The 18,882-nt window shown below is 44.1% G+C and overlaps 1 protein-coding gene across 13 annotated transcripts in view; it reads left to right on the forward strand.

Moving 5' to 3' along the window:
- The window catches only part of GOLGA3 (golgin A3), a 70,181-nt gene that overhangs the window by 25,896 nt on the left and 25,403 nt on the right, over positions 1-18,882 (forward strand). For all 13 annotated transcript variants that reach the window (XM_058281167.2, XM_058281171.2, XM_058281166.2 and 10 more), the window contains 4 exons: positions 2,412-2,614; positions 4,963-5,100; positions 17,968-18,129; positions 18,464-18,832. In XM_058281167.2, coding sequence (XP_058137150.1) covers positions 2,412-2,614; positions 4,963-5,100; positions 17,968-18,129; positions 18,464-18,832 — 872 coding nt within the window. The remainder of the gene's footprint in view (positions 1-2,411; positions 2,615-4,962; positions 5,101-17,967; positions 18,130-18,463; positions 18,833-18,882) is intronic.

Below are 18,882 nucleotides of genomic sequence, written 5' to 3' on the forward strand. Positions count from 1 at the left end.
TTTACTTGAAAGAAAAAGCTGAAAGCAAAGACCTAACTGCACATCTGAAGGAACTAAAAAAGAATACTGTATGGTAGCACAATATTGTTGGTATATCTAGTACTTCTGAATTGTACACTTGAAAGTGGTTAAAATGGGATTTTGAGTTGTATAGATGTTGCTACAATAAAAAGATTAAAAAATAACATGGATTGTTGGTAGGTAGAGAGATAGATGGAGGGGTGGATACACGATAAGGTAAATAGAGCAAAATGTTCAGTGTAGGTTCTAGTGATGAGCATATTGGTGTCCACTGTACAATTCTTTCTTCTTTCTGTACGTTTTTTTGTAATAAAAAGTTGGGAAAAAAAACCCTAAAAGTCCTAACTGCACAACTGGAGGAACTAGGGAAAGAATACACTAAGCAGAACTAAGCAGAAGGAAAGAAAATAATAATGATTAGAGCAGTAATAAATGAAATAGAGAATAAAAAACAAAAGAGAGAATCAACAAAACCAAAAGTTGATTTTTTGAAGTTCAAGAGGATTGACAAACTTTAGCTAAAATGATTGAGAGAGAAGGCAATAAAATCAGAAATGGGGTGGGTAGGCATTTTTACCAATGCCAAAGGAAAAGAATCATAAGAGGATACTATGAACACCTGTATGCCAACAAAGTAGACAGCCTAGATGAAATGGGAAAGTTCCTAGAAACACACAGACAACTTACACTGACTCTAGAAGAAATAGAATATCTCAACAGACCAAATACAAGTAAAGAGATGGACTCAGTCATCAAAAAACTCCCAACAAAACAAAGCCCATTACCAGATGGCTCACAGGTTCTACCGAATGTTCCAAGAAGAATTAATAACAGTCCTGCTCAAACTCTAAAGAATTCAGCAGGATGGAACACTGCTTGACTCATTCTATGAAGCCAACACCATCCTAATACCAAAGTCAAAGATACTAGAAGAAAAGAGAATTACAGACCAAGTTATATTATGAATATAGATGGCAGGATTCTCAACTGAATACTTACAAATTGAATCAAACAGCATGTTAAAAGAACATATATACCATGATGAAGTGGGTTTCATTCCAGGTAGGCAACATGAGAAAATCAGAATAATACATCACATTAACAAAATGAAGGGAGGAAAATACATGGATCATCTCAATTGAGGCAGAAAAGGCCATTTAACCAAATCCAGCACTCGTCATTGATAAAAACACTTAGAAGAACACTTGGTGGAGCCAATAGTGAAAACAAAGTTTATGTAAATTTGGAGTCTTGACCATAACCAGGTTTGAGATCTAAAGACATTAAAAAAGTGACAAACTGCTGCTACAAGACTTTAGTAACAAAACACTTAGGAAAATTATAGACTACCTTTTTTTTTCCCCCCCAGTTAGTTTTGGTTGGGTCAGTTTAATCTTTTTTGTTAAAGATTTTATTTATTTACTTCATTTTTCTTTATTTACCCCTCTTCCCCCAGATGGTTTGCTCATCTGTCTGCTTACCTTCCCCAGGAGGCAGCAGGAACTGAACCCGGGGCCTCCCACGTGAGAGGCGAGTGCCCAGCAGCCTGAGCCAGGTCCGCTCCTCATGGGCTGCAGTGTCTGCTGGCTTGTGGCCTCTGCTTGTTGCAGCGGGGGTGGCTTCCAGCTTGTTGGGGCGGGAGGTGGCAACTGCTCGTCGTCTTTTGGAGGCAGTGGAACCCGAACCCAGGACCTTCCATGTGGTAGGCGGGCGCCCGATTGGTTGAGCCACATCTGCTTCCCTAGACTACTTTAATCGCTGTTAACTTTTTAATCTTCTAGCTTTTTATGATAACTTGTCCTTTAACTAAAATTGTACAATTCCAAAAGTTCTGAGCCCTTAAAGGACTTTGTGGCTCAACAGGCTGCAAGACCTTACCTAAACTGAACAATTTTGACAGCAAAACTCGACCCTGACTTACGCAAGGCTTTGGCAGTCTTCACTTCACAGCACAGTGTGAATATTCCTATATTTAGTTGTGGGTGGGTCAAGGTGTTTGATTTGGGGTGCAGCCTCAGGTACCCTGGAGAGTGCTGCAGCATTGAACAATCATTTTAAGTTAAAAAAAATTGGACTGATATTATTTGTATTCTAATTAGGCCTGCCTGCCCGTGACTTCCTGTCTCCTTTCTTCTCCCTCTTCCCTTCCCTCCCTCGTCAGTGAGATCTGACTTCCTAAGCAGACCTAAGGCATTTAATGCACAGTTGGCAACACAGGCACCATTGTGCTTCGCGAGGACGCTCGGTGACAGAGTGACAGCTTTCACACCTGTCGTTTGAATGCACGTGGAGCCCTCCGCAGGGCGGCAAGCGTGATCAGACTGCGCTGCAGAGCCGCGGCCCTCCTGTCCTGCAGCCAGCCTGAGCTAGCTCTCCTTGCTCACTTTCAGTGCACGACTTGAGACAACAGATGATGGCTTTGCAGCACCAGCTCCAGCAGGTTCAGCTGGAGCGCACAACACTGACCAGCAAGCTGAAGGCCTCCCAGGCTGAAATTGCATCTCTGCAGAGCGCCCGGCAGTGGTACCAGCAGCAGCTTGCGCTGGCACAGGAGGCCCGCGTCAGGCTGCAGGGCGAGATGGCCCACATCCAGGTAAGGCCGCAGGGCACGGGTGTGTAGAACAGGCCCGGGTGGGCAGGCCACAGCGGCGTCATGTGGAGCAGTGCTCCTTCCCTGCATTAGGGAGACTCTGGGGTTAGACCTCCCGGAGCAGGGCACCAAGCGCCTGTCCTCCTGCCCCAGCTGGGCTCTGCCCCTGGCCCTGGCTCTGAAGAGTGGGTGTCATCCCCTTCCGAGCTAGCTCTCAAAACCCACGTCTCTCCGGGCTCACTGTGCCTCGCCTTCTGGAGTCTGGGTTTTGGGCGTCCCTTGCCATCCTGGTTTCCCTGGTCTGGGAGTGCCATCTCATGAACCCGGAATTGTCACCTGGCGCTCTGGCCGATGCTCTGACGGACACGGAGCGCAGCACGCTGCTTTTCTGCTGGTGCTGTGCAAACCCACAGGCTGCAGGAGGACCAGGTTTCCAGTGTGAGCGCCTTCGCTCCCCACGTTTCCCCCGTGTTTTTGTTGCTGTGAGCACAGGCCGCGTTAGCCCTCGGCTGTGCCCAAGGAGCACGGCTATGTTCAGGGCCTCAGGAAAAGAACTCCACTGGACAGAGTCAAATGGAGCTCCTGGTCGCTTGAGGCCTCTCCTGGCCCACGTCCACGTGCTGGGAAACACTCAGGAAGAAGAGGCGATTTGCTGGCACGTGCTGTGCTTTGCGTTAATTGGGCTGCTACGAGTACGGTGATGGAGCCTATGGCCAGCCTCACGGGGTTTTTGGTATTTTTTCCAGAAGAGTTTTTAGCACTCGGAAGTATGACTTTTTCAAAGAAGGGTTTTATGGGGGTGGGGGGTGTGGGGGGAAGGTGGTTAATGAGGAAGAGAGCACTTTCTGGATTAGGAGTAGAGTTCTCTCCCACTGGTCGGGTGCTTCCCAGCTGGGCAAGCCTGTGCTGCGTGGCTGTGGTTCCTCCGCCTGCTTTGGTTTTGTAGTTAATATTTATTAAATTAAAATTCAGCAGTAGGTCCTGTGGTCTTTTTTTTAACTCTCACTTAAAATGTAGATATTTTCAAACTTTATTTCTGTATTGCACTTCTCTGTTTAATTTTTTATCAGTTTTGCAACTTTCCTGTAAGTTTGAAATGATTTCAGAGTAAGTTTAAAAAACAACAAAAAAACCTTTATTTCTCAAGTAGAGGATGTACAGTAGTCTACTGTAAATGTTCCTTTTTTTAACTTTACAGTTTACAAATAAAATTTATATTACATATATTTTAAGTGAAAGGACCATGCAGAAAGACATTTGGTCTACTTAAAACATACTTCGAAACAAACTTTTATACAAATCAATGTACTTTTGAAGCTACAGTGTATTTATGTGGGGCATAAAATAATTAAAGATGTAAACCAGGTTTATTTATTGTGACATATGTAAGAAAGGTAATTTGGAAGATAAAAACAGGGAGAACCAAAGTGAGGAGCAGTTTGAGAGGCTTGTGTGCTTTTTAAAATACCTTTTTTTCTTAAGGAGGTACCAGGGATTGAACCCCAGACCTCACACATGGAAGTGGGTGCTCAACCAGTGAGCTATAGCCACTCTCCTTTAAAATACTTTTTGAACCAAGACATTAACTTGGCTCTCCAAATCATACACTGCACCTGAATTACCCCCTTTCCCCAGTCCCATGAAAAGCATTTTAGAAGGTCGCCTGGGTGCCTCTTGCCCTGATGTACAGGCCAGGTAGACACACCTGCAGTCTGCTGCGATCCTGGGGACACAGCTTCTTCCCAGGATGTGCACCTGGGGTTTGGCAGTCTCGTGGCGCAGGGCCCCGTCAAGGCCCCAGGCTGCCTCTTGTCTTCTTTTGGGTACTTGCTCCTCGTTCTTCACCATGCGCTTCTCTCAGAGCAGGGTGGCTGGGTGTTGGGGAGCTGGGCCGCTTTCCGTTAAGCTGACACATGGTCTTTTCTGGATTCTGAACGCTGCTTCCTGGGAAGGGCAGGTCTGCTCGGGCAGGGCCTTGAGTGTGAGCCTGTGTGGTCCAGTCATTCTGTGGACAGTGTCCACCCTCGTCTGGCCTTGTCAGGGAAGGCTCCTCACCTGCAGGGCTTGTCGACGCACCTGCGATGGGAACGTGTGTGGAGGTCTTACCCCAAACTGCAGTCTCGGCCATGATGACCTCTGGTCTCTGGGCCCTGGTGGGCTGAGTCCAGGGTGGCTGCAGGTGGGTGGGGTCCCGGGGAATGGGCGGGGCCTGTGCCTCTGCAGGTGGAGAGCCACTTTTCTGGTGACGTTGAGAGGGAAGTGGCCTGGACAGGACGCAGGCCAGTGGGTTGCGGGGCAGCCTGGCCTCAGCATCAGGCCACTTCTTACCCTGAGGCTTTTTCCTTTTGAAGGTTGGACAGATGACCCAGGCCGGCCTCCTTGAGCACTTGAAGCTTGAGAATGTGTCCTTGTCCCACCAGCTGACGGAAACACAGCACAGGTCCATTAAGGAGAAGGAGCGCATTGCTGTGCAGCTGCAGAGCATCGAGGTACAGGCGGCACAGGATGGTCAGAGTGCTGATGTTTGCTTGGTTTTGAGTGTTGCTGTTGAAACTCTTAAGAAACACTTGCATCTGTTCTTCGCACATGCGCGCATGCATAGCCACAGGCCCACGTGCAGGACGCTGCGGTTTAGTTCCAGACCACCGCAATAAAATGAGTCACGTTTTGGTTTCCCAGTGCATATAAAAGTTATGTTTACACTATACTCTAGTCTATCAGGAGTGCAGTGGCATTATGTCTAAAAAACCTGTACATACCTTAATTGAAAAATACTTGGATGAAAAATGCTGACCGTCTTCTGAGCCTTCACCGAGTTGTCTCGGTGCTGACGGATGCTGACTGATCAGGGTGGTCGCTGCTGAAGCTTGGGGCAGCTGTGGCAGTTTCTTAAGATAAGACAATAGTGAAATTTGCCATCAGTGAACTTTTCTTTCCACAAAAGATTTCTCTGTAGCATGTAGTATGTAGCGTGTTACCCACAGAACTTTTTTCAAAGTCGAAGTCAGTTCCCTCAGACCTTGCTGCTGCTTTCCCAGCTGAGCTTCTGTAATAGCTCGACCCTTGTCATTTCAACCACGTTCCAGCATCCTCAACAGGAAGAGTCCATCTCAAGCAACCGCTTTCTCTGCTCATCTGCAAGAAGCAACTCCTTATCCTTAAAAGTTACATCATGACAAGAATAAGACAAAACAAACCAAAAAAAAAGTCAAAAGTTAGAGCACGAGATGGCAGCGGTTAAGCCACACCCTCAGGCTCCACGTCTGTCCTCGTCTTTCCTGTGTCCACCACGTCTGCAGGCTCTTCCTCCATGGAGGCTTGAGCCCTCCCTGTCATCCCGGAGGGCAGGGTCACCTTCTTCCAGACTCCAGTGCGTGCTGGTACTCTGGCCTCCTCCCATGAATCATGGATGTTCCTAATGGCATCTGGAATGGTGACTCCTTTCCAGGTTTTCAATTTCCTTTGTCCAGATACATCAGAGGAATCGCTGTCTATGGCAGCCATAGCCTTATGAGATGTACTTCTTTTTCTTTTTTTAAAATGATTTATTTTCCCCCACCCCACTCATTGTTCGCACTTGCTGTGTCTGTTGGTCTTCTTTGTTTCTTTAGGAGGAACCAGGAACCAAATCCGATGTGGGAGGGAGGCGCCTAATTGCTTGAGCCAATTCTGTTCCTGCTTTATTGGGTCTCTCATTATGTTTTTTCTTCTTGTGTCTCTTGTTGCCTCATCTTGTCATGCCTGCCAGTCGCACCAGCTCTCTGTCTTCTTTAGGAAGCACCAGGAACTGAAACACAGACCTCCTGTGTGGTAGGCGGGAGCCCAGTCTCTTGAGCCACATCTGCTTCCCGAGATGAATCTTAATTAATAAGACATGAAAGTTGAGATGACTTACTGATCCACAGGCTGCAGGATGTGTGCTGTGTTAGCAGGCATGAAAACAGCCTTCCTCTCATTGCACATCTCCATCAGAGCTCCTGAGTGACCAGGTGCATTGGCAGTGAACAAAAATATTTTGAAAGGGATCTTTTTATTTTGATAGTAGGTCTCAGTCAGTGAACTTAAAATATGCAGTAAGCCAATGTGCTGTCATGCAGGCTTGGGTCCTCATTTGTAGAGCAGAGGCAGAGTAGAGTTAGCATGATAATTTTTTTTTTTTTTTTTTAAGTACTGGGGGCTGGAGATTGGACCTGGGACCTCATATGTGGGAAGCCGATGCTCAACCACTGAGCCACTTTGTCTTCCCTGAGTTGGTTTTCTTGTTTGTTTTCTTTGTTTGCTTTTTATCAGGAGACACTAGGATCTGAATCCAGGACCTCCCATGTGGGAAGCAGGCGCTCAACAGCGCGATCCATATCCACTCCCTAGCATAATTCTTAAGGGCCTGTAATTTTTGTAATGGTAAATGAATATTGGCTTCAACTTAAAGACACCAGCTCCATTATCCCCTAACAAGAAAGTCATCTTGTCCTTTGAAGCTTTGAAGCCAGCCATTGTCTTTTCTTTAGCTATGAAAGTTCTAGATAGCATCTTCTTCCATTCGAAGGCTAGAATGTTTTTTCTACATTGAAAATCTGTTGTTTCATGTAGTCACCTTCATCAGTGATCTTAGATCCTCTGTATAACTTGCTGCAGCTTCTACATCTGCACTTGCTGCTTCATCTTGCATTTTTATGTTATAGAGATGGCTTCTTTCTTAAGCTTCATGAACCACCCTCTGCTAGCGGCAGACTTTTCTTCTGCCACGTCTTCACCTCTCAGCCTTCAGAGTATTACAGAGAGTTAAGGCCTTCTTTAGATTAGGCTTCAGCTTAAGGGAATGTCGTGGCTGTTTGATCTTCTATCCAGATCACTCAGACTTTCTCCATATCAGCAATAAAGTTGTTCTGCTTTTTTATTATTTGTGTGTTCACTGCAATAGCACTGAATTTCTTTCAGAACTTTTCTTTTTCATTCATAACTCAGCTAACTGTTTGGTGTTGAGAGGTGTAGCTTTCAGCCTGTCTCAGATTTGACATGCCTTCGTCACTAAGCTTAATTATTTCTAGCTTTTGACTTAAAGCAAAACACACGATTCTTCCTTTCACTTGGGCGCTTAGAGGCCACTCTAAGGCTGTTACTTGGCCTAACTTCAATATATTGAGTCTCAGGGAATAGGGAAGCCCAAGGGGAGGGAGAGGGACGGGGAATGCCGGTCAGTGGAGCAGTCAGCACACGCCCCAAAACAGTTAGAGTAGTACCATCAGAGGTCACTTACCACAGATCACTATAACAGATGTAATAATAACAAAATGCTTGAAATATTGTGAGAATTACAAAATTTGATACAGAGACATGAAGCGAGCACGTTGTTAAAAAAATTATGCCAGTAGATTTGCTTGATGCAGGGTTGCCAAAAATTGAATTTGTAATAGAATACAATATATATGAAACGCAATAAAGTGAGGTATGCTTGTGTGGGTGTGTATATCCATAAATACATACATTTACACACACACATGTAAATAATGTACATACACAGGTATTTTTGCAGCTCTTGCTTTGCACCTCCTTTGGTGGATACTTCAGGTTTTGGGATTCCGTTCCTCACTCTCACGGCGAGTGGGCGCTGGTGGCTTGGGCGCTGTTCTCAGCCCTCCTGGTGCTGGTCCCAGCAGTGGGTCAGAGCCAGGGGCGCAGCCCTGGGCACAGGACGGCTGCAGAAGGGAGTCCTGGCCCTGCAGCCTGGCCGCCTCCCAGAGCCTGGCGCTGCTGGGCACTGTGCATCTCTAGCCCCAGCCACGTGACGTTTTGTCCCCTCACAGCAGTAGGACGTGGTTAAGGTTATTGTTTCCAGATTAGAGGGAAATGCAGGGCCTTTGAGACGGGAAGACTTGGATCCAAACTCCTGTTTTCAGCTGTGAGGCTAGGTGTGGTTTCTTAACCTCTCTCAAGCTCCTTTCCTCATTTAGAAAATGGGATGATCTTGCCTGCTTAGCAGGCTCTCCAGAGAGTGAAGAGGAAAACAAGGTGCCAGCCACCTAGCCATTAGACAGTGGTGCTGTGCTGAGAATGTTCTTGAGACCAGTTTTGTTCCTGACCTTTCCCAGGCACATGGAAAGTCACCGTCCACGTGACTCACTAGTTTTCTCATCTCGTTAAGCTGGACACGCCCCTTTTTCCCTTACGGGTGATTCTGGCCATTTGGCTTGGATAATGGGAGAGAATCATGTCCTGTCAATTATAATGTTTCAAGGACTCAGTGTAGAAGAATTGAAAGACATTTTTAATGTTACAAATGAATCTTTTCCTCTAAGAAATGTACCTGCATTTTAGGTCTTATCCTTACAGCCCGCATGTCAGAATCAGTCCAGTCAACCAAGATGCAGCCAGGCGTCTTGTGTCTTGTTTTCCTCTTTACTCTTTTCAGCGAGCCTGCTAAGCAGGCAGAAAAGACTGAAAGGGCCCTGCACTTTATTTTTGTCCTGAGCTGATCTTCTTTTTCTTTTTTTTAACAAATCAATTTTATTGATATATGTATCTTTTAGGATTTATATTATTTACCTGCCCCCTCTTCGTTTATGCTCACTGTCTGCTCGTCTTCTTTTTAGGAGGCACTGAACCAAACCCAGGACCTCCCGTGTGGGGGGAAGGTGCCCAATTGCTTGAGCTGCTTGTGTCTCTCATTGTGTTTCCTTGTTGTGTCTCCTCGTTGCAGCTTGTTGCAACAGCTTGCTGTGGTGGCCCATCGTGTCAGCTCACTGTCTTGTTCGTCTTCTTTAGAAGGTACTTGGAACCGAACCTGGTACCTCCCGTGTGGTAGGTGGGCGCCCAATGCTTGAGCCACATCTGCTTCCCATGATACATATTAATAAAGCATAAATCCATCCAAAGTGTATAATCAGTGGTATGTGGTATAATCACATAGTTATACATTCATCATTTCAGTCATTATTAGAACATTTTCATTATTCCAATTAAGAAAGAAAGCAGTCAAATTCCTCACCTCTCAATCTCTTTCTCTTTTTATTTTTTACTTATTTACTTATTTTTAGGAGGTACTGGGTATTGAACTTAGGACCTGGTACATGGGATGCAGGTGCTCAACTGTTGAACTACATCTGCTCCCATCAGTTTCTCACGATAGTAACGCTAAGCCTGACCACCAGCCAACTCAGAGCCAATTTTCAAAGACTGTGAAAAATGTTTTTTGCTTTGATTTTTTAATGTTTTTTTTTTAATAGCTCCTGGTACTCAAGGAACTCTCTATCATAATAACTAGGTGGATACAAACCTAAGGAATACATAGTTCAGGAACCATATGCCAGAGTTAATACTTTAAAATATTAAAATAGGGAAACAGACTTTGGCCCAGTGGTTAGGGCGTCTGTCTACCATATGGGAGGTCCGCGGTTCAAACCCCGGGCCTCCTTGACCCGTGTGGAGCTGGCCATGCACAGTGCTGATGCGCGCAAGGAGTGCCGTGCCATGCAAGGGTGTCCCCCGCGTGGGGGAGCCCCCACGCGCAAGGAGTGCGCCCGTGAGGAAAGCCGCCCAGCGTGAAAAGAAAGTGCAGCCTGCCCAGGAACGGCGCCGCCCACACTTCCCGTGCCGCTGACGACAACAGAAGCGGACAAAGAAACAAAAGCAGACAAAGAAACAAGACGCAACAAATGGACACCAAGAACAGACAACCAGGGGAGGGGGGGAAATTAAAATAAATAAATAAATCTTTAAAAATATATATATATATTAAAATAGTGTGTAACTGAAGATTCTAAGACAAACAAACAAGAAATGATGGCCCATCCAAAGGAACAAGATAAAAATCCAGAAACTATCCATGACAAAAATTAGATTTTAGACATGTTGGGCAAAGACTTTTTAAAAACGGTCTTCAGTATGCTCAAGGAAATAAAAGAAAGTACAGAGAAAGAACTAAAGGATATCAGGAAAACAGAATAATATGAGAATATCAATAAAGAGATTGGCTTCTTCTTAAACTAACAGAAATAGTGGATTGGAGCCCACAGAAACTGAAATGAAAAATTCCCTAGGGGGTTTTGGAAGTAGATTGGAGCTGGCAGAAACATCAGTGAATTTGAAGACAAGACAGTTAAAATGATTCAGGCTGAGGAACAGAGAGAAAAAAGAATTTTAAAAAGTAAACAGAGCGTACGAGACCTGTGACACCATCAGGTATACCAACATACTCAAGATGGGAGTCTTAGATGAGAAGAAAGTCAGAGGCAGAGAGATATTGAAAGAAATAATGGTAGAAAACCTCCCAGATTTAATGAAAGACATAATTATACACATTCACGAAGGCTGACCAACCCAAAATAAGATAAATTTGAAGAGAAGCATGTTCAGACACATAGAATTCAAACTGTCAAATGCACCAGGGACAAGGAGAGAGTTCTGCAAGCTGTAAAAAAAAAAAAAAAGCAGCAGCGTGTTATGTACAAGGGAGTGCCAGTAAGATTAAATGCCAGTTTCTCACCAGAAACCGTGGAGGCAAGAAGGGTGGGACAAAATATATAAAAGTGCTGAAAAAGAACAGTTGTCTGACAAAATTTTATATCTGGTGAGACTATCTTTCAAAAATGAGGGAGAGATGAAGACATTCCCAAATAAATAAAAGCTGAGGTTGTTTATCACCACTAGACCTGCCAGACAAGCAGTGCTAACAGGAGCTCTTCAGACTGAAAGGAAAGGACACCAGACAATTGATAAAAGTGGCATAAAAAATATGGACCTCTGTTAAAGGTAACCACATGGGTAATTATAAATGCCAGTACCATTGTATTTTTGGGTATGCAACTCTACTTTTTAAGTGTTCTAAAATGCAAGTGCATTATGATATGTCTATGGTATTAGAATACACTGTATAAAGATATTTGTAACAAATACTACAAAAAGATGGGAGATGGAGGTAAATGTTGGGTATGTTTATGCTGTTGAAGTAAAGTTCGTATCAAATTAGTTTGGTATCAAATATGATTGTTATAGACTTAGGTTGCTAAATTTAAGTCCCATGGTAAACAGAAAGAAAATATCTGAAAAATTTATATAGAAGGAAATGAGAAGAGATTCAAAAGGGTAAACTACAAACTAAAAACAAATATGGAAGTACGCATTAACAGAGGAAATGAGGGACAAAAAGTTATAAGGCTTACAAAAACCAAATAGCAAAATGGAAGAAGTAAGTTTTGCAGTATTTGTAGTTAGTTTAAGTATAAATGAATTAAACTTTCCAGTCAAAAGGCAGAATGTGGCAGAATGGATAAAAAAGCATGACCCAAAAATATGCCGTTTATAGTAGACTAGCCTTAAATTCAAAGAGCCAAGTAGGTTGAAAGTGAAAAGATTGCAAAGTTATACGAATAAATAACCAAAAGAGCTCTGGGGTAGCTATACTAATATCACTTATAGAGACTTCACGCCAACGACGGTTGGCAGACAAAGAAGGCTACTATACAGGGATAAAGTATATAGAACTGATAAAGTGTATAGAACAAGAACACGTATCACTTATAAATATATATGCACCTATTGGCAGAGCCCCCCAGAATAATTTGACAGATTTGAAGGGAGAAATAGGTGGTTCTGGGAAGTGGACATGGCTCAAATGACTGGGTTCCCGCCTACCACATGGGAGGACCATGGTTCAGTTCCCGGTGCTTCCTAAAGAAGTCAGCGAGCTCGCGCAGTGGGCAGGCTTGACAGGCTTGACACAACAAGATGATGCAACAAGACACACAAGAAGTAAAACATGAGAGGCTCAACAAAGCAGGGAGCAGAAATTCCTGGTAGCTCCTAAAGAGGATGGCAAGCTGGCTCAACGGACATGTGTGGCCAGCTGACACAACAAGATGATACAACAAGAGACACAACAAAGCAGGGAATGGAGGTGGCCTAAGCAATTAGGCGCCTCTCTCCTACATCAGAGTTCCTGGGCTTGGTTCCTGCTGCCTCCTAAAGAAACAAAGAAGTCAAACACACAGGGCAAGTGTGAACAACGAGGGGGTAGGGGGAGATAAATAAAAAATTTTTTAGAAAGAGATGGTTTTACATTAAGAGTAGGAGATTCAATATGCCACGTTGAATAATGGATAGAACAGCTAGACAGAAGATGAATTAAGGAAATAAAAGACTTGAATGATATGTTAACCAGCTAGACCTAACAGACATAGAACACTTTATTCACCCAACATCAGCAGAATACACATTCTTCTCTAGTGTACGTGGGTCATTCTCCAGGATACACCATAAGTTAGATCACAAAATCTGTAAAGTTTAAAATATTGAAATCATGTTATATATTTTCTAACAGCAATGGAAAATTCACAAATATGTGGAAACTAAACAACACACTCTTAAACAACCAATGAATGTGTCACAGAAGAAATCACAAGGGAAACTAGGAAATATCTTGAGGCAAATGAAAACAAAAATACAACAATACCAAAACTCATGGGTGCAACCAAGGCAATGCTAAGAGGGAAATTTACAGCTTAAACACCTACATTAAAAGAGAAAAGGTCTCAAATTGGAGGTCTAACTTCACAACTGGAGCATCGAGAAAAAGAAGAGCAAACTAAACCCAACATGAGTAGTAAGAAGAAAGTAACAAAGATTAGAATGGAGATAAATGAAATAGAGAATTTAAAAAACAGTAAAGTTTGAGCACCTATTTCCCACATACAAGGTTCCAGGTTCAATCCCCAGTGCTTCCTTAAAAAGAAAGAATGAATGAATGAATGAAACTAAATAACCGAATGTGGTTCTTTGAAAAGAACAATAAAATAACAAAACTTTAGCTAGACTGACAAAAAAGAAAGGGCACAAATAACTGAAACCACAATTGAAAGGGGCTAAATTACTACTGACCCCACAGAAATAAAGAGTATAAGAGAATAGCATGAATAATTATATGCCAACAAATTTGATAGCAGAGTTGAAATGGACAAACTCCTAGAAACACATGAAGTACCTGCACTAACTCAAGAAGAAATAGAGGTTCACAACAAACCATTAACTAGTAAAGAAAGTCAATCAATTATAAAAAATCTCCTGACAGAATTCTACACATGTGCATGATTTTTGTGTAAGTTCACAACCTCTGTAATAAAAACATATTTTAAAAAAATAATAGGGTGGGTTTGGGGAAAAATACACTAAGTGTAAGATGGGACTATAGTTAGTAGTAATATTGTGATGATGCTCTTGCATAGTTCGTAACAAATGTTTCACAACAATGCAAAGTATTGATGGACGGGTGATGTATGAGACCCCTGTATGATGTTACCTATGTTATTTTGTAAGTTCACAACTTTTACTATACATGCATTATTTATGTATGTTCATGTATGAATAATATACTTCAATTAAAAAATATATTTTAAAAAAAAAACTCCCATCAAAGAAAAGCCCAGAACTGGTTGGCTCCACTGGTAAATTTTACCAGACATTCCAAGAAAAATTAGTACCAATCCTGGTCAAAAACCTCCAAAAAACTGAAGAGGAGGTAACAATCCTAATTTATTTTATGAGACCTATGTCACCCCAATAAACTAAAACCAGATAAAGATACTACAGGTTTAGAAATTGACAGACCAATATCCCTTATGACTAGAGATATAAAAATCTTCAATAAAATAATAACAGACCCCAAAAAAAGATAAAACAAGGGAACAGATGTAGCTCAGTGGTTGGGTAGCTGCTTCCCACGTGCAGGTCCTGGGTTCAGTCCCCAGTACTTCCTAAAAAAAATACTTGCAGATCGAATCTAAGAGCACATTAAAAGAATTATATCCACCATGACCAAGTGATGTTTGTCCCTGGTGTGCAGGGTGGTTCAACACAAGGAAATTAAAGACATATGCCACATTATAGAGTGATGGAGACAGAACCACACGATCGTTCTCAATTGAAAAAAGGCTTTTTAAAAATCCTGCATCTCGCTTTGATTAAAAACATACAGGAAAATATGAGTAAGAAGACCTGTCCTTACCATATTAAAGGGGATATATGAAAAACTCACAGCTAACATACTGAATGGTGAAAGACTAGAAGCTTAAAAAGGCATCCAGATTGGAAAGGAAGATGTAAAACTTTTTCATTTGCAGATGACATAACCCTATATATAGAAAATCACGAACAATCCCCAGCAAAGCTACTAGAGCTAGTAAGCGAATTCAGTGGGGTGATGGGGTCAGGATCAACCTGCAAAAATCAGTAGAGTTTCTGTATGCTAGTATTGAATGATCTGCAGAAGAAAGCAATTCCATTTACAACAGCAACTAAAAGAATCAAATATCTATGACCTCGAAACATAATACTAAGCTACAGTGGTCAGAACAGGATAGTACTGGCATAAAGATAGTCACATTGATCAGTGGAATAGAATTGAGAATCCAGAAATAAACTCTCACCTACTCAGTCAACTGGTTTTTGTGTTTTTTCTTAAAGATTTATTTTATTTATTTCTCTCTCCTTCCACCCCATTGTCTGCTCTCTGTGTCCATTCGCTGTGTGTTCTTCTGTGTCTGCTTACATTATCAGGCAGCACTGGGAAACTCTCTTTTTTGTTATGTCATCTCGTGTCAGCTTTCCATGCATGCGGCACCATTTCTGGGCGGGCTGCACTTTTTTCACGTGGGGCAGCTCTCCTTGTGGGGCGCATCTCAACACAGGGGCGCCTCTGCATCGCATGGCACTCCTTGTGCACAGCAGTACTGCACGAGGCAGGAGGCCCTGGGTATTGAACCCTGGACCCTGCATGTGGTAGGTGGATGCTCTGTCAGTTGAGCCATGTCCACTTCCCTACAGTCAACTGGTTTTTGACAAACGTACCAAGTTAGTTTTTTAATTATGTATTTATTGTTGTTTTGCACTCGCTGTTTGCTTTCTGTGTCCATTCGCTGTGCATTCTTCTCTGCTTGTCTTCTCTTCAGGCAGGAGCGGGAACTGATCCTGGGACCTTCCAGAGAGAGAGAGAGGCACTCAGTTGCTTGTGTCACCTCAGCTCCCTGGTCTGCTGTGTCTCTTACTGTCTCTCCTCTGTGTCTCTTTTTGTTGCATCATCTTGCCGCGCCAGCTCTCCTCGTGGCCAGCACTCCACACAGGCCAGAACTCCACGCAGAATTCACAGTTGAATAAAAACATACATTTTTCAATTAAATGTAGTGGATACCTATAATTTTTTTTTAAATCATACAATATGTTACACAATGTATTTGGTTCATAGTAACACAGTCATACAATATTTGTCCTTTTGTGTCTGGCTTGCTTCTCTCAACACAATGTCCTCCAGGCTCACCCGTGCTGTCAAATGCTTCACAGCTTTTCATCTGTTGATGAACACTTGGGTTGTTTCCAACTTTCAGCAATGGTGAATAATGCCTCTATGAACGTCAGTGTGCAGATGTCTGTTCTTGTCATTGCTCTCAGTTCTGGGTATATACCTGTAGTGTTATTGCAGGGTCACGTGGCAACTCTATATTCAACTTCTTTAGGAACTGCCAAACAGTCCTCCACAGTGGCTCTACCATTCTGCATTTCCACCAGCAGTGGATAAGTGTTCCTCTCTCTCCACAGCCTATCCAGCACTTATAGTTCTCTGTCTTTCTATTGGTGGCCGTTCTGATAGGTGTGAAATGATATCTCATTGTGGTTTTGATTTGTATTTCCCTAATCATTAGTGATATTGAACATTTCATGTGTTTTTTTGCTATTTCTTCTTTGGACAAATGTCTTTTTAAATCTTTTGCCCATTTTTTAATTGGGTTGTTTTTCTTTTTATTGTTGAGTTGTAACATCTCTTTGTATATCCTGTATATTAAACCCTTATTGGATATGTAATTTCCAACTATATTCTCCCATTGAGTGGGCTGTCTTTTCACCCTTTTGACAAAGTCCTGGGAGGTGCAAAAGTGTTTAGTTTTGAGGAGGTCCCATTTATCTATTTTTTCTTTTGTTGCATGTGCTCTGGGTGTAAGGAATATAGTTTAGTTATGTTTTACCAATTGTAGCAGAGGTACCACATTAACATAGAATGTTAATATTTGGGAAAACTGGGATAGGTTGGATTTATGGAAATACTATTTTCTGCATGATTTTTCTATAAAACTACAACTTCTCCAATTAAAATATGCTAATTTTTCTTTAATGTAAGGAATGCCATATTTGTTAGCATGGTCCCAGGTCTTTCATCTTTTTTTACCAAATGGCATCAAGAGACGAGGTTCATGAAAGAGAATGTGTTCCGTGGCCTCACCCCTTAGGCCAGAACTTCTTTTCACATAAGCAGCAGCCATCAAAGGGTGCACCGGTCAGTTCGTCCCAGCGCGTAGAGCCACTTGTTCTTGGCCTGTACTTCCTGATCCACCACGTTCCTTGCTCAAGACCCCAAATCCCCCCAGTGCCCGTGGCTCTCCACCTGACCATCCTTTCGTTCTCAAGCAGTACTCCTGAACCTCGAGCGCTGCCTCCTGCCTCCTGCCTCCTGCCTCCTGCCTCCTGCCTCCTGCCTCCTGCCATGGGCCTCTGCAGGGTGCTGCCCTTCCTGAGCCTCCGTTCCTTCTCTGAACAGCGCCTCACGCCCCTGCCTGGGCCAGCATCTCCGCAGTTGCTGTTCTCATTTTTCCTTAGCTCATGCTCTCCATAGAAAAGCTCCTAACTCCACGAGTGCTTCAGGCCCACAGCATCTCTTCTCTGATAAAGTTAATTTAGTTCATTGTTTGCAGACCTAGAAGCCCAAGCGCCACCAGCCTGGTTTGGCCGCATCTGTCGCTGCCCAGAGCGGTGCTCCCCCTGGTTCTGCCCGTCCCTCTCCCACCAGAGGTCCCAGGGCCACGTAGGATGCCAGCGCGCGTCCACCCATGATCCTTGGGCTTGCAGTCGGCCAGTGCTTCAGGCAGAGTCCTGAATAACCAACACTGCCTCTTTCTGACCTCGGGTTACTTAAAGACTAGAACTCGTGGGTGGCTGCTCTCAGGCCCCAGGGGTATACCCTGAGCAAGCCTCTTTCTTTGGGAAGAAAATATAAGTTAATCCTATGTAATTAGGAGTGTTGTGTAAAGTTGTTTCATTCTCCTAGCTAATGGTCACAGGTTCACTACCACAAAAAATGAAGACAGTAATAACTTTTGAACTCTTTCCCTTCAGCCACACTCGTGGGTCAGCAGAGAACTGTGGACAGAGGAACAGGCTGAGCTGACCAGAGAGGCACCTTGCTGGCCTCTGACTCACCAGCCCCTGTCGTGGTCGGAGCCCTTGGGGGCCCCCCTCCAGCGGTGAGGGTGCCCCCAAGGGAGATGCAGTGTGCATGGCTGCCTAAGGCCCTTGTGAGATCACTTGTTTTCTGGGCCTAGGCTGACATGCTGGACCAGGAAGCTGCCTTCGTTCAGATCCAAGAAGCCAAGACCATGGTGGAAGAGGACCTTCAGAGGAAGCTGGAGGAGTTCGAGGCCGAGAAGGAGCAGCTGCAGAAGACAGCCGCCTCCGCAGCCTCCCTGGAGCAGCAGCTGGAGCAGGTGAGCGGGGGCTGGTGTAGACGGGGCAGTGAGCCTGGGACTCTCCCCTCGCCTGCCGAGAGGTTCCGCTTACCTGAGGCCGAGCTGGCGGAGGTTCGTCTCATTCTCTTCAATGGTCTCATCCCACCCCCCACTGCTGTGCTCCACCTAGTTGATACAGAATGCCTCACCTGGGATTTATTCCTTCTACACCAAAATTTTGCATAAAAAAAGACAACTTGCAAAGTGTCCATCAATTTCATATAAAACCTGAACAAGGAAAACTAAGTTTCTGGAGTGGGGCGGAATTTCCATTCAGGAGGGCCATCTTGAATTTGCCCTTTTTTTTTTTCAGGTAAAGTTGAATCTGAGTCAGCGCGACCAGCAGCTGGAGGCTCTGCAGCAGGAGCACCTGGACCTGATGAAGCAGCTCGCTGTGGCCCAGGAAGTCCTTCAGACCCGGGAGCAGGCCCTCGGCAGCCTGCAGGCCCACTGCGACGGGCTGGAGGCGCGGCTGGAGGAGCTGCAGGGGGAGGCCGCCTCCAGGGACGACAGGATCCGCTTCCTGCAGAACGAGAAGATCGTCTTGGAGGTGGCTCTGCAAGCGGCCCAGAGCGCCAAGGAGGAATTTGACAGGGGAGCAGAACACTTGGAAGAAGGTGCTGAGGAAACATCAGCAATTTCAGAGCAATTAAGACAAGAATTAGCTGTCAAGTCCAGCCAGGTAATGCACTTGGCTGCCATTTGGTTATGAATGAAAATCATGCGTGACGG

Source organism: Dasypus novemcinctus, chromosome 19, assembly GCF_030445035.2.
Source record: "Dasypus novemcinctus isolate mDasNov1 chromosome 19, mDasNov1.1.hap2, whole genome shotgun sequence".
NCBI lineage: Eukaryota > Metazoa > Chordata > Mammalia > Cingulata > Dasypodidae > Dasypus > Dasypus novemcinctus.